The sequence below is a fragment of the Microcaecilia unicolor genome, chromosome 3 (genome assembly GCF_901765095.1).
Source record: "Microcaecilia unicolor chromosome 3, aMicUni1.1, whole genome shotgun sequence".
Taxonomy (NCBI): domain Eukaryota; kingdom Metazoa; phylum Chordata; class Amphibia; order Gymnophiona; family Siphonopidae; genus Microcaecilia; species Microcaecilia unicolor.
The window spans coordinates 48803356-48819043 of record NC_044033.1 but is presented as its reverse complement, the minus strand read 5'-3'; the positions used below and the strand labels follow the sequence as shown (position 1 = coordinate 48819043).

The 15688-nt window shown below is 40.3% G+C and overlaps 1 protein-coding gene across 1 annotated transcript in view; it reads left to right on the top strand.

Moving 5' to 3' along the window:
* LYST (lysosomal trafficking regulator) overlaps positions 1 to 15688 on the top strand; it is a 347836-nt gene that overhangs the window by 62081 nt on the left and 270067 nt on the right. The window contains exons 5-7 of the mRNA XM_030195890.1: positions 1060 to 2110; positions 4519 to 4680; positions 10746 to 10899. Coding sequence (XP_030051750.1) covers positions 1060 to 2110; positions 4519 to 4680; positions 10746 to 10899 — 1367 coding nt within the window. The remainder of the gene's footprint in view (positions 1 to 1059; positions 2111 to 4518; positions 4681 to 10745; positions 10900 to 15688) is intronic.

The following is a 15688-nucleotide window of genomic DNA, read 5'->3' as shown; positions in this document are numbered from 1 at the left end:
TCCCAACATTCTGAATAAAACTAGCTTCACAACTAACTCAAGAACTTGTTCTATACTATGTTTTGTTTTTTTCTCTGTCCTGAGCGGTATGTGCTATGCATTCTCACCTGCAAATGCAAGGAAAACGTAGTTCAAAGATATGCCAAATCAATTGCAAGCAGTGGCATGGCCAAGGGGGGACCTTGCTGAGCCTCCACCTGTGCTGTTTCAGCAGTGAGAAAGCCAGTGGGTGCTTCAGCTGTGGATTCTGGCACTTCCGTACATGCTCAGTTCTGAGATTGCTTGGAAGTGCCGGCAGCCACTTCTGAAGCCCCTCTCCAGTTTCCTTGCTGCTGAGGCAGCAGGAGTGGGTGCTCGACCAGCGAATCTCTTTGGTTAGTGGGCTTGGGTGTCCCTGCCAGCAAAGGTATAAGTGGGGGGTGGGGGGGGGGGGGGGGGAGAGAAGATCTGAGAGGAAATGCTTGGCCCCACCACTCCACTCCTGGATCTCCCAAGAACTGGACTTCTGGCTATGCCCCTGATTGCAAATATAGATATTTCATAAATGTGACTAACTTTATGAATAGAACACTTTTTGATAATTTACTGTACAGTCTGTTTGTTTAAGGAGATATTTTGTATAGTTGGTATACTTTTGGCCCAGTTTTGAGCTAATAAAGTTTCTGAGATTTTGTGGATGAATAACTTGTGCTTTTGGTTATTTTCTATTTGATATTTTATTCTTGGCTGGAGTGAAAACAAAGCCAATTATTCATTCTGCTCCTGAAAATAGGAAACGTTAGCTAATTCCTGGATAATTAATGTAGATTTTTGTCATTCACTGAAGAGAGGTAAATTTGTAACATTTTTAAACATTTGTGTGTGTTTGTCACTGAGAACCAGAAAAACTTGAATGTGCTTCACATCAGTATTTGATCATTTTCTGAGAATAAGGCAATTAATAGTGATAAAGTTTAATTATCCTTACACTCTTTACTGTGTATATGACTCTAGTGCATTCTTTTTGTTCTGTTTGTGCTTTTACAGCCTGGTTTATTTATTTGTGTTCTTTTTCCACAGGGTAATACGAGACTTGTTTTTAAGTTGTAATGGAGTAAACCAAATAATTGAGTTAAATTATTTAGACTCCATTAGATGTTATTCACTTAAGGTATTTGAAAGCCTAATATGCAGCTTGGAAGAACAGCAGAAGGATCTACTAGTACCAGAATCTGAATCTGGAAGTATAGGGAGCGAACTGAAGGAGTCCACATTATATTTAACTGTTCCTGTTTGTCACCAGCAAACATTTTCAGATGCTTCTCAGAGCCTGAGTAAGTTTTATGCTGGTTTGAAAGAAACTTGTCCAAAGAAAAAAAAAATTACTAACCAAGAATTCCAAATCAACATGATAAACATATTCCTCTGCATGGCTTTTTTATGTATAAGCAGAGAAATGGATTCTGATAGAGACTCAGCCAATGATTCTGAAGATACTTCAGGTTATGATAGTACTGCAAGTGAACCTCTAAGTCATAGGTTACCAAGTTTATCTATGGAGAGCATTGTTTTGCCCTCCCCAGACCAAATACAGCGAACAGCAGATATTTGGTCTATGTGTCATCTGATCTACATGTCAAATTTAGTATTCCAAAAACAATTTCACAGACTTGGTGGTTTTGAAATATGCCATAGATTAATAATGATGCTTATCCTGAATTTTGCCAAGAAGAAAGAAGGGGTTAATGAAAAGAATGAAATGAGTCTATGTGCAACTGAGAACAAAGATTTAACGGATAGATTTTCTAATGAACCTGTTTTAACTGAGTTGTCTTCATGCCTGACTGTCTGCAAAGAATTAGGACTATCGGAAAAAATTATTGGTTCAGATCAGAGCATTGCCAGAGCAGGACTGTTGAATGAACAAGACTTTAGAACTTCACGTGGCAATTCAACGACTGTGGAACAATCTTCAACCAGAGGAACTGAAATTGTGAAAACAGAAATGAGTCTAAAATCAGAAAGCGAGTGGTCACATCAGAGCATAAGACTGTTTGAAGCTTTACTAAGTATTTGTCTTCACAGTGCAAGTATCAGTCAACAGAAGGCGGAAATGGAGTTGTCTTATCAGGTAATATTTATTTTTAAATTTGATATCACTTGCTACCCTAAATATAATGTTACACTAGTAAATATTTAAACATCACAATCGGCTTATAAATTAGTCATGGGTATTTATTTATTTGTTGCATTTGTGTCCCACCTTATCCCACCTCTTTGCAGGCTCAAAGTGGCTTACAATACATCATGAGTAGTGGAAGAATGTTAGTAGAATAAACATTTAGTATTGCATGATCTTGGTAGCATGATGATAAAAGCAAAGTAATAGTATACAAGCAGATGTTAAGAAACAGTTCTGAAGTTAGATAGGCGAGTTGTGCATATTCACATGGGTTGATCTTTTTGATATGCTCTATCAAAGAGATGGGTCTTCAGTAATATGCGGAAGTTCTTTCTTTCGTGGATCGATTTCAAGCTGCGCGGCAAGTGCGTTCCATAAGTGTGTGCTCAGGTAGGTGAAGTTTGACGCATGCATTAGTTTGTATTTCATTCCTTTGCAACTGGGGAAGTGCAGATCAAGATTCAGCACCACTATCAGAATAGGAAATGGTGCTAAATATCTATACAGAGTGGTCAGCACTGGAGCTATTCTGATAGCGGCAATATTGTGTACATCATCTGGCTAAAAGATTTGGATAAAGATAGCACAACATTTTTGTGGGACCCTTATATGGCCGTTACATGGCACCTTGACCCTCTTGGTGGTAATACTGCAAGACTACCACTAGGGATCATTGGTGCCATTTTGAACCCAGCGTAGGCAGGAGTGGGAGTGATAGGATTGCTCCTCACCCTACTCCAAGAAATATGACAAGGTTAGCCCGGGATGAGGGGGCATCAGGAGGGAGTGTGAGCTGGTGGGGCAAGAGAGACAGGTTGTGGGGAGGGGGAGGTTTTGATTTCATATGCTGGCCCTTATAGGAAGTGGTTAAACAATAGAGGCTCTATAGATCCTCAGGTAGTCTATTGAGACAATAAAGGAGCAGACCCCATTACAAAAATCTAAATGTGATTCAACCATAGAATGAAATAGTGTATATAATTTGTCAAAAGTCAAATAAGGTTTCAACTGACATAATATCAGATGCTGCAATATGATCTTTCATAGACAACACACCCAAATTCCTAAGGGGCCCTTTTGCAGAGCAGCAGTAAGCCCAGTGTGGGCTTACCGCTCGCTTTTTCGGGATGGCTGCCGGCGGTAGTCCTGTCCTGCGTGATTCCGGGGGAAAAAGAAAACCCCATGGAAATGGCGCGACAGTAACCCTATGGTAATTGGGCATCGCTGTGTTAGCACAGGAGCTCTTATCGCCACCTCAATGGGTGGCGGTAAGGGCCCCCCCTCACATGGCCATGCGGTAAGAGTTCTTTTACTGCATGGCCATATGTGCTTGGGGGCTTTTTTTAACCTGCTGCGGTAAATGGAGCCTTGGCACGCGGGAAAAATGGCCCTCGCCACCAGCGCAGGGCCCTTTTTCCCGCAGCTTGGTAAAAGGGCCCCTAAGTGATTTAGATGTTCCAATGTAATGCACGTTCAATATCACTGAATCAGGAAATTGAAGAGCAGAGGTAGCTTTCAAGTATATAACGCCTGTTTTATTTCCATTTTAAGCCATAGTTAGCCAATATCCATTTTTCATTTGCTTGAAGATATAAAGATAGAAGCCTTACAGTATCAGTCATATTAAATTCTATTAGAACCAAAAATTGTATATTTTATGCATAAATCATATATTTTACTCCCAGTCAAGATAACACACAACAAATAGGTTGAGTGCACAAATTAAACAATAGGGTAGATAAAGAAGAATTTGAGGCACCCCAATTTTCAGTGGCACTTGAATAAAAACTTGTTGATAATAATTAGTCAAAAAATGTAATGCAATCTAATATCGTTACAAGTATCCCTATCTCAGGAAGCCTGTGTAACAAAATGACTTCCATCAAGTACTGAAGTTAATGGATGTGAAAACTTATACAGTTGAGACATTTTGGTTTCTTATTCTTAATTTTGTGGTGAGAATATAGTCACTGATCTAAACAATAGCAAATATAGATGTGAACACAGCTCTTTAACACGGTACTAACACCTGGACATTGTGAAAGCGATTTCTCATTGGTAAGATATTTGCAGGAGAATAGGAAGTTGGTGAAGGATCTGAGCAGTGCTTTGGGTAAAGAATGTCTTTATCTGATGAAGTCTGTACTATGTAATGTATTTTGTTTGACATTATTATATGCATTCAAAGTATGTATTATACTTCAATGTACTTCCTGTCCAGCTATATTTGGGAGGTTTCTATGACTTGTTTTGTAACAGTTTTTTGTATGTATTTTTTTGTGAATTCCAAAATTTTGTCATATTTAGTTATGCATATCAAAACATGCTCGGCTAATTATTTTTTAAAATTTTTTTAGAGCTTGTCTGTAGAGCAAATACTATCAGAAATAAGAGAACAAATAACTTGGTCTGGAATAGTTGAAAATGAATTGGCTAAACCCCTCTTTGATTCTCTGCTTCGCATTGCTTTGTCAAATTATTCTTCTGATTTTGATCACACTGAAGAAAAAACTGAAAAGGTATGTCATTTTATTAAATTCACTTAGCTGATATTATGAATATAATTTCTGTGTTATGTTTACCTTTGCATATACATGCTTATGATCTGAAAAATCAAAGACCTCATTATGTTGGAGCACAGGGTCACTACAAAGACTGGAAATTGATTCATATTCTTGAATCATCTTCATAGTGTTTGAATAGTACAAGACTTACACATGAGTAGAAAAAAATTTATTGTCATGCATACTGTTACGGAGCTAAGGGACTTTTGTTGTTCTTGAAACTTTTATATTTTTGCTTTGTCTGTGTTTTGAGCTTATTCTGTTCTTTAACTATTTGCTGTTACTTGCTTTTAGTTTGCCCTCCACTACAACTTTCCTGTTTTTCCTTCCTCTGTTTACCCTCTTCCTCTTTTTCTTTCCCTCCCATTACTTGTTCTAGTTTTTTGTCTCCTCCTCCTCTTCGAAATTCATTTCTTTTTTCTCAACCTCTCTAAAATAGGTTCTACATTAAAATAGTCTTGTGATAAGTGTCAGCCATGAGTTGTAGTGATATATTCTATCAGGTCTGAGCATGGTCATGACAACTTGCCTTTTATTAGGCTCAGCTACGATGGCTATGGTTTACCTTTTGACCCTGATCCAGTTGACGTGATGGGATTCATAAGAAAATAAGCATTGCCATATTGGGACAGACTGAAGGTCCATCTACCTCAGTATCCCGATTTCAACAGTGACAAATCCAGGTCACAAGTACCTGGCACGATCCCAGAACAAACACAAAAAGTAGCACATATGAGTTATCTTGTTGGGCAGACTGGATGGACCTTGCAGGTCTTTTTCTGCCGTTATTTACTATGTTACTATGTAATAAAACGGATTTTATGCTACTTATCCTAGAAATAAGCAGTGGATTTTCCCAAGTCCATCTTAATAATGGTTTATGGACTTTTCCTTTAGGAAATTATTCAAACCATTTTTAAACCCTGCTAAACGAATTGCTTTTACCACATTCTCTGGCAACGAATTCCAGAGTTTAATTACACATTGAGTGAAGGAATATTTTCTGTGGTTTGTCTCAAATTTACTACCTAGTAGCTTCCAGGTAAGACGTTCCCTATGCATCAGGATATCGGGGACGTCATTCAGGCTCAGTGGGATGTCCCTGATTCTGTTTTTCGGCCTCCTAAGGCTATGGTGCGTCTTTATCCAGTCCCTGAGGTAGACAAATTTCTTTTAAAGCCCCCTGTAGTGGACGCAGTGGTCTCTGTGGTTACTAAACTTAATACAGTACCTGTAGATGGGGGCCAGTGGCGTAGCTAGGTGGGGCGCAGGGGCAGCGGTCGCTCCCCCAAACAGATTTTTAGAAGAGATGGCGCCTAAGCGCCAAATGCCTGCTGTACTAATAGCTTTCTCTGCCTCCTCCCCCGCAAGTTTTGCACCTACTCCTCCTGTCTCTTCCGCCCGCTCTCTCCCATCTGCGTAGTCGCTCGTTTTTAAAGCCCTGAGGCGTTTTCCCATCCGACACCAGCGATTCACATAGCCAGCCTTCTTCTAGCGTCGGGCCCTCTCCCTCGGATGCGTCCCACCTCTGCGGAAGACAGGAAGTTGCATTAGAGGTGGGACGCGCCTGAGGGAGAGGCCCCCGACGCTGGCAGAAGGCTGGCTATGTGAATCGCCAGTATTGGACGGGAAAATGCCTCAGGGCTTTAAAAACGAGTGACCACATGGATGGGAGAGAGCGGACGGAAGAGACAGGAGTAGGTGCAAGACTCGTGCAGGAGGGCAATGAAAATCACGGAAGAAGTATGTAAGACTCGGGGGGGGGGGGGGGCTGGGCTGGAGAAGGGAGAAAGCGGCCCAAGAAGGTTTAATAGACAGGAGTGGAACTGAGCCTATCTAGTCCGTTGTAAGCAAGGAAGCCAGTTTTGCTTAATCTGTGTCTACTCCCCCGCGCAGTTGTCATTGCTGTTCACGCGAAACAAAGCAAGCAAACTTATGAGATGTTGCATCCACCTTGTAAATTTTGTATTGTTGATCCATCTGTAACAAGGCTAAAGTAGTTTCAGTTGGATAGGCAGTGCCTTAAAAGCTGGAGGAGAAAAGAAATAGCAATCGAATATCACTAAAACAGCTTCATAAATTATTATAGCCGCTGGTAGAAACCGCAATTATAAACTCTATAGGTTGAGCTCATTTTTCTTCACTGTTCACTGATAGGGACACAGGGGCACTACTAGAAAGGGGGGTAATGAGATAGGGACACAGAGAGGGCACTACTGGAATGGGGAGGAGGAGATAGGGACACAAAGAGGCACTACTGGAAGGGGGGAATGGGAATATGGGGAGAATGGTGAAAAAGGGGTGAGATAGGGAGAAAGAGGTAATGCTGGAAAAGGGGGGAAGATGGGGACACAGGGCAATGTTAGAAAAAGGGAGAGATGGAGACAGCAGGAGGGCAGATATTAGAAAAGGGGGAGATGAGGAGACCAGGTAGGCTTGTGCTGAAAAAGGGGGGAGATGGGGACACAGAAAGGGCAGATGCTGAACTTGGGGGTGGGATAGGGACAAGGGACACAGAAGGGAGATACTAGACAGGACAAATCGTGGTGCAGAGGAAAGAAATGTCAGATGGACAAGAGACCCTGTAAAGGCAGAAGAAACAGAGAAAAACAGAAAAGAGACAGTGGAACCAAAGCAAATGAGAAAATAAATTGTTCAAACAGTAGAAAAAGGTATTTTATTTTGAATTTGATTTTAGGAATATGACAGTATTTAAAAATGCACATCGCCGATGTCTTCAAATTAGCAACCCTGCAGGGGTCCGAGTGCATTTTCTTAAGTAATTTTGAATGTACTGCGGCACAGATTTTGATGGGTAGAATCAGGGACTGCAAATCCCACATGAATTTGGGATGTCAGTTCACACTAGGACTGGTTGGAAAATCTCCCTTCTGGCAGCTCTATGCACAGCTATTTCATAGTGGGGACATAAAATGAAAGATCAGTGCCAACAGATGTAGAGAAGGAAAGGAAGACAAGAGGCGAGAGAAGAAATGGAAAGGCCAACCTGGAAAAGAATTTGTATGGCCGACTCATGGAACATGGAAAAAAAAGACTGAGACCAGCCAAATTCCCAGACAACAAAAGTAGAAGAAAATTATTTTTATTTAATACTTTGTAAGTACTGAGATGTACCTGCTTTGTAAAAGGTACATTATTTTTTCTATTTTTATTTTGCGAAGTACATGAGAAAATGCATTTCTGTTTCTTTTTTACCAGTATTGCACTGTTTATAGAGTCTGGCTTCCTTGGGCAGAGAGGAGTGGGGGGTCTATTTCAATTTTTGTTTTTTTTTGTTGTTGCTCTCTATTCTGTGTTAGATTGGTAGCATGGAATGTTGTCACAATTTGGGTTTCTGCCAGGTGCTTGCATCCTCCATTCTAGCTCCCAGCTGTCTGATTTCCCCACGAAGATCCGCTCCCAGCGAGGCTAGGTCTGCCCGCACCCCATTAAGGTCTCTTCTCATCTCCTGCATCCACTCTTTGATCTCAGAAAAATGCATTGTCTCTGCACTGACCGACTCCATGTTCGGCTCGAACAGATCCTTTGGCAAGGAGCTCCCGGAGCACAGAGCCGGTTGCGGGGCCTCTGACATTGGATCTGCCACGCGGTCTGCTGCTATACTTGCGAACCCGAATTGGGACAAATCGGGCTGTCACTGCATATTTTGATTGTGATATTAGCAAATCTGGCCACCCTACCAGCACTTTGCACACTAAATCGCTGCTCACCAGGCTGATTTTATGAAGGGTAATCACACTTTAAACCGAGGGGGAGCAGGAGCTCGTTCTTCAAGCGTCCATTATGGTCGGTGACGTCACTTCCTCCTCCTTTTCCTTATTTAAAAAAAAAATTCTCATTATTCACATTTTATCTGGTGCCATTACCACTGTACCTACCAAAGTAGCTGCTGTAACTAGTTCTGTATCCGAAGTTTCTAATAGCGTGGAAACATCTAGCACTTGGTTATCTTGGGGTTGCTGAAAATCTTCAGATTTAGTAGGCAAATAATAATATACTTGCAGAAAGGGAGGAATATTTTCTTCAGCAACCCCCAATATTTCCTTAATATAATTTTTTAACATTTCACGAGGGGAAACAGCAAATTATTTAGGAAAATTTAAAAAACGCAGATTACTTCTAGAGTACTTTTCAAGCAATTCTGTTTTGTTCCTCAAACTAATCAAGTCTTTAACCATATTGCTTTGAAGTGTCTGCATTTGTTGAAGATTTTTCTCTTGCTCTTGAGTTTGTTGATTCAAAAGTTTTAGTCTTTTGTCCGTTTTCTTTAATTTCCCTTCTAAGACAGTCAAATCTTGACTTAATTTTTGAACCTGGGGGCATAATGCTCTACCCAGGTTCGCTATTAAACACCATAAATTGTCCAGAGTCACCTCATGGGGCTTAGAAAATAAAGTAGTAAATTGGGTAGTCAGTACCTCAGACGTCTGAGTAGAATGTTCTCTCTCCATACTTGCAGTTTCCATCTCCCTCGTTGCTGTAACTGTCGCTTCAGAACTTATTGCTAGAGTTCGCAGACTTGGACTCCCCCTAACTCCCTCAGGTTCACATTCTGCCTCTCGTCGCTCAGCTCCTTCTAATTCTTTCTCATGCCAGGCTAAGGATGCCGCCATCGGGGAGCTGCTTCCATGCGACTGCGGGGGAGGAGCTCTTTCGTCAGGGAGAGGGGAAACCTCCAGCCCTAAGTGCAAACCGGGTCCTCCATTCACCTCAGTTCGAACAAGCGGGCTGCTCACCGACGATGTTGGGATCCCGTCTTATTGCAAAAAAGATTCAATTGAACCAGACTGAGTCGGGGAATTCTGCCGCTGAGAGGCTGCAGCAACGGCTTTACCCCTTCTCTTTGGCATTGCGGTAAGGTACGAATTGTAGACAGCTAACACGCACGTCTGGCTTAATCAGCGGCCATGTTGGAATCTAAATCCACTGTTTATTTCTAGGGTAAGTAGCATAAAATCTGTTTTACTGTTCTGGTATCTTGCCAGGTACTTGTGACCTGGATTGGCCACTGTTGGAAACAGGATACTGGGCTTGATGGACCTTCAGTTTGTCCCAGTATGGCATCGCTCATGTTCTTATGTTCTTAGTTTCCAATCCATGGCAGAGCGGGACATGGGTTTGATTGTGTCCAATGACCTTGAAGTGGCCAAATAGGTATAAAAAGCAACGGTCAAAGTCCAAAGGATTCTTGGGTGCATAAGGAGAGGGATGACCAGTAGGAAGAAAGGGGTGATGGCGCCCTTTTATACGTTTCTGGTGAGGCTCCATTTAGAGTACTGTGTGCAATTCTGGAGACCGCACCTATGGAAAGATATAAACAGGATAGAGTTGGTCCAGAGGGCGGCTACAAAATTATTAAGTAGTCTTGGACATAAAACATAAAAAGACAGGCTTATGAACCTCAACATGTATACGCTGGAAGAGAGGAGGGAAAGAGGAGATATTATAGAAACATTTAAATATCTCAGGGGCATTAATGTACAGGAAGAGAGCCTTTTTCAAATGTAGGAAAACTCTAGAATGAGGGGGTATAGGATGAAGTTAAGAAGAAATAGGCTTAGGAGGAATCTAAGAAAGTGTGCATTTAGGGAAAGGGTGGTGGAAGCGTGGAGGTTGTGGAGACGAGGACTATGTCAGAGTTTAAGAAAGCATGGGACGAGCATGTGGGATCCCTTAGGAAAAGGAGTTAAGGGTTACAGAGGATGGGCATACTGGATGGGCCATTTGGACTTTATCTGCTGTCATATTTCTGTTTCTATGCTACATAACATGCATATTTAAATAGACCCAGGCCTGGTATATTATAAAATAAGCAGTGTTTCTTATTTATCAGTGCTGTGAAAACTAGTGAATTTAGCATTTTTTATGTACTAGAAAGCAAAAGCTATGAATATCCACAATAAATTTTCATGTGTGGGGGAAATTTAATGTGAATTTTTACAGAGAATTGTGGCACTGTTTCATTCTTTGTAAGATAAGTTGTTATTTTTATGTTGCAGCTGCATCAGATGAAGGAGGAGTTAGTGTCTCATCCTGAAGATCTCTCCGAAGAAGCTGAAGTGTCTCAAAGTTGTGGCTTTCAGAATTTTGGTGAAGAAGGTGGCTATGATGCGGACAGTGAAAGTAACCCTGAAGACAGTGAAACCTCAGAAGGTAATTACATGCTTTAGAGAGGCGTATTTTCAAAGCACTTAGGGGCCCTTTTACAAAGGTGCGCTGAAAAATGGTCTGCGGTAGTGTAGACGCGTGTTTTGGGTGCGCGCAGAATCATTTTTCAGCGCACCTGTAAAAAATGCCTTTTAAAAATTTTTGCTGAAAATGGATGTGCGGCAGAATGAAAATTGCCGCACGTCCATTTTGGGTCTGAGATCTTACTGCCAGCCATTGACCTAGCGGTAAGGTCTCACATTTTAAACCGGCTGATTACCGCCTACGCGCCAGAGAACAAAAATATTTTCTGGTGCGTGTAGTGGACGCATGTCAAAAATGAAATTACTGCAAGGGCCACGTGGTAGCCGGGCAGTAATTCAAAACTGATGTGCGTTGGGCGTGTGTAGGCACCTGCGTGGCTTAGTAAAAGGGCCTTTAGACTTACAAAGTTCCACAAGTTACTATAGAACTTTGTAAGTGCTTTGAAAATGAGCCCCAGAGTCGTTTGTATTACTGGCTACTGTAAGCAATTATCTTGAAATATAAATCCAAATAATGCACTTTGAAAAACCAGTCTTAACAACATTTTATATTTCTAAAAGAACAGCTGACTTTGCGCTGTCCTACAGCTGTGTCACATTTTCATGGAAACTCACAGTTTATACCATTTAATTAAATAGCATTGTAGTGTCTGCTGTGTAAACTGTCAGTGGAGTGGGAGGAGCGGCCTAATGGTTAGTGCAGCAGGCTTTCATCCTAGCAACCTGGGTTCGATTCCCACTGCAGCTCATGGTGACCTTGGGCAAGTCACCTAACCCTCCATTGCCCCAGGTACAAAAAACTTAGATTGTGAGCCCTCTATGGACAGAGAAAGTACTTGCATATAATGTGTACAGCGCTGCATACATCTAGTAGTGTTATATAAATGATTAATAGTAGTAGTAGATCTGTGATATAATCAGTTTGTCCACATTTTCAAGTGGCCACTGCTGTATTATAGTGTTGGGTAAGTGTAGATTTTCCAAATGTAAAATACTATATTTTGTATTAAAAAAAAGACTATATATATATATATATATATATATATATATATAATATATAGCAATCTTACTATTTCAGAATGTTTCTATACATAGTTGTTCAGGTAATCATTCAACATCAACTAAGCAGTTTTAAAACTTGTTCATAAAAAACAATATACACAATGTTTTATTCCAAAGTTGAAACTAAATTAGTAAAAGCAATGTTTTAAAAATAACTCAGCATGGGTATGTATCAGCAGAATTTTGTTCAGATATAATGTACCAATCATTATATTTAATAAAACAATAACATATTCAAAAGTATTTATAAATACATAGAACTTTTGTCAATATTGCAAGATACTACTTCCATTATCTAGAATAAACAGATATTTTCTGAAATTATCATTGGTCAAATAGATAAAACTATATGAAATATAAAGTAAATTTAATCAAGTAAAGAGCTTTTGGGTTTGTACAAATGTCCTGATTAATTAATTAGGATTTATTTACCGCCATTTTGAAGGAGTTTACTCAAGGTGGTGTACAGTAAGAATAAATCAAACATGAGCAATAGGCAATTACAGCAGTAAAAATATTAAAATAAGAATACAGAGTATGGCATACACAATATGTACTAGAACATTTTAATTGACATTGTAGGGTATAAGAAAAGATGGAACATATAGATAGGTAAGAGAGTAAGAGGAGTTAGGAAGTAAGGTGACTAATTTAAAGAAAGTTGCACACGAGGTCAGAGAGATGGTTAAATATTATCTCAGTCTGGGTAGGAGTGGTGTGATTTATTATTCCCTCCCTCCCTTGTCCCTTGGGAGGGGAGAAACACCTCAGCCTTGTGGGCTGTAAAATAAGAGAGAGAGAAGCAGACTTAGGTATAGGCGCACCAGCAAAAAATCTTTATTATGGTATATCACTAAGTCAGATACAAAATAAATGTTCTCTCTCTCTTGGAGCAGATTGTTACACAACAAAGCAAATACTGGCTAACAAAATCTGCTCAGCTAACACTGTCCTGGACATCACATATATACTGTTGCAAGTTACATTTCTCATAAATCATGTGATTTCCCCTAAAACTGGAATCAGAAAGTAGCCTATACCATATATGGGTATATCAGTCTCTCCTGATGTTATGTGCACATGCACACTTGGTGGCCATTGGCTAATTACTTATCTGTATAGCGTGCACAACCAGAACAATACCCTTGTGTCCTCTCTCTGTCTATCTCCCCTAATGAAACATTCTGGACATGTTAGGCTCATACTGTGTCCTCAGCCTGTCAGCAACTGCCAAGGTTACCTTATATGAAAAACATACTCAGCTGCAAACAAATGCTATGAAATGTCAGTTCTCAGCTCCTGAGATAGCAATGATTGTTACACAAGATGCTGAGTTAGGTTAACATGTGAGAACCAAACTGACAGTACAGGCCTTAGGCCTAGCCCTTAGTAACAGGCCAAGCATAGGAAGGCGTATACAGTGGATAAACATGTCCTGCTGCAGTATGTGTCAGACTCTTAAGGTCTCTTACCTGAAATATATATTTTTTAAATATATAAGAGATAATTCATATCACACTACCCAAACTAGTAGAGGGAACCATATTCTCACAATAAAGTCTGCTACTATTGTGTGTTTTAAAAAAATGTGCTCCATAACAATGGTCAGATTATGGTAATCTTGGTGAAAGGTACATGTATGTTAATCAGCAATAACATAAACTTATTTTTAATAATAAAATACTTGCAGGGAAATGTTTATGGAGATGAATGAAACATTCTATCATTTAACATTAATAGAAGAGGATGAATTTTGCCATATGTGATAATTGGTATTTCTCACATCAGAATACGTTGTCAGCATGCAGGGTAGATATCAGGCTTCCCTTAACCCCACAGATCTAGTCTGAGTTGGACACGTTTTCTTTTTACAGAGAAAGTTAATGCAGAAAAAAATAGAAGAAAATTGTCCCATCTCAGTACTTGCCAAAATTATATTTGCCAATGAATGCCAGCTCTTAAAAGTTATGAATAAGCCATATGGAATGACATTGTCACTAAAGATGCCTGCATATTAGAAAAGCTCTGTCAGGGCTGAGCTGAAAAAGAGGTGCAAGCCTTCTCGAACAATACATTGTAGAGTAGTAGTTAATGTGGGCAGCCCCTGAGTGCATGCGTTTTCCATGGAAGGAATTTAGAAGGCTTCAAATACTCAATTGGCAAGACTGTATCCAGAGCTGAGAGGGGCTGAAAGTCGAGGGAGTGAAGAAAGCATGGTGGTGGTGAGCACAGTGTTGTTTGAAGAAGTCAAGACATGTGAAAGAGCAGAGGTGCAATTGGGTGAGTTACTCAAGCTTATGCTGGAACTGAAAGCCAAGATGAAGTCAGTATGTTCCAATATATAAAAAATGTGGTAGATGATATCAAAGATATCTGCCTACAGGGCCAAGCGGAAGAAATTAAAAAAAAAAAAAAACCCATGACATTTTGGCTTGATGGATCTGCAAAAAATCCCCACACAGCCATGAAAAAGGGGGTGAGCAATTTGTTGGAAAAGAGAAAATCTTGAGAATAGGACAAGGAGATATAAGTTTCATTTCAGAGGTTATCCTTGAAGGGGATCACTAGAAGGATTGTGTGGCAGTTGTACATGCGATATGTACATGGCATTATATGGGCTGAATCCAGTATATATTGATATTGCCACCACACTGGTTCACCCAAAACATTAGCAAACACTATTTAAAACAGTAGTAAAAGGAATTATTACAAATAATGGACTGCCTATGCATGGTCCAACTATAAAAAGTCTAAAGATGTTCCAGTTGGATAGGCAGTGCCTTAAAAGGTGGGGGACAAAATATTTTATTTTTTTACTTATTTGACATCTTAATTTATTTGAAAGCTTCCTATATGTAATTATAAATACCATGAAATAACAATTGAATATAATTAAAATTGCTTAAAAACTATTGTAGCTGGAAGAGAAACAGTAGTTATAAACTCTGTATTTTGTGCTCATTTTTCTACACTGTTCTATACAATACAGTTGGCCATCACACATTCAAAGTGTTGGCATTTGCATACGACCTGTTGCTTACATTAGAGGACTCACTTACACACTTGCTACAGGCTGTCGAGGAGTATGGAGCGCTATCAAGTTTTCGATTAAATCTACAAAAATAGTTGGTGCTCCCATCTTCTCCAGATCTAATTCAAGATTGGAAAGGGCAATTTCCCTTGCAGTGGGCTACCCAGTAGATTAAATATTTGGGAGTTATCATTCCAATAAACCTACAGAAGCTATATGATAAAAATGTAAGGCCATTATTGACCAACACTAGCAATGGTTACGACTCTGGGCGGCACAGCCGCTTTTCCTGATGGGACGGGTTTCACTGTTCAACATGATGCTGGCCCCTCAGTGGCTCTCTGTGTTTCAGATGCTATGACTATTTTTAAAACGACGGGAGGAGCACCAGTTGAGCACGGTCATCCAGATGTTTCTGTGGGGAGGGAAGCGCCCTAGACTACTGATTGCGGTTCTACAGAAACCCAGGGCCAGTGGAGGACTAGGGCTTCTCAATATCCGTTATCTAACTATAGCATGTTCCATGAGACATATACGAGATTGGCTGACAGGATCGAGTGCATTCTCGGCCACTTTAGTCGAAAGTGCTCTTTCGCCAAGGGTGCATGTTAGCTGGCTCTTGCACACCATCCTAGGCAAGTCAGACAGGGCTGCCTGG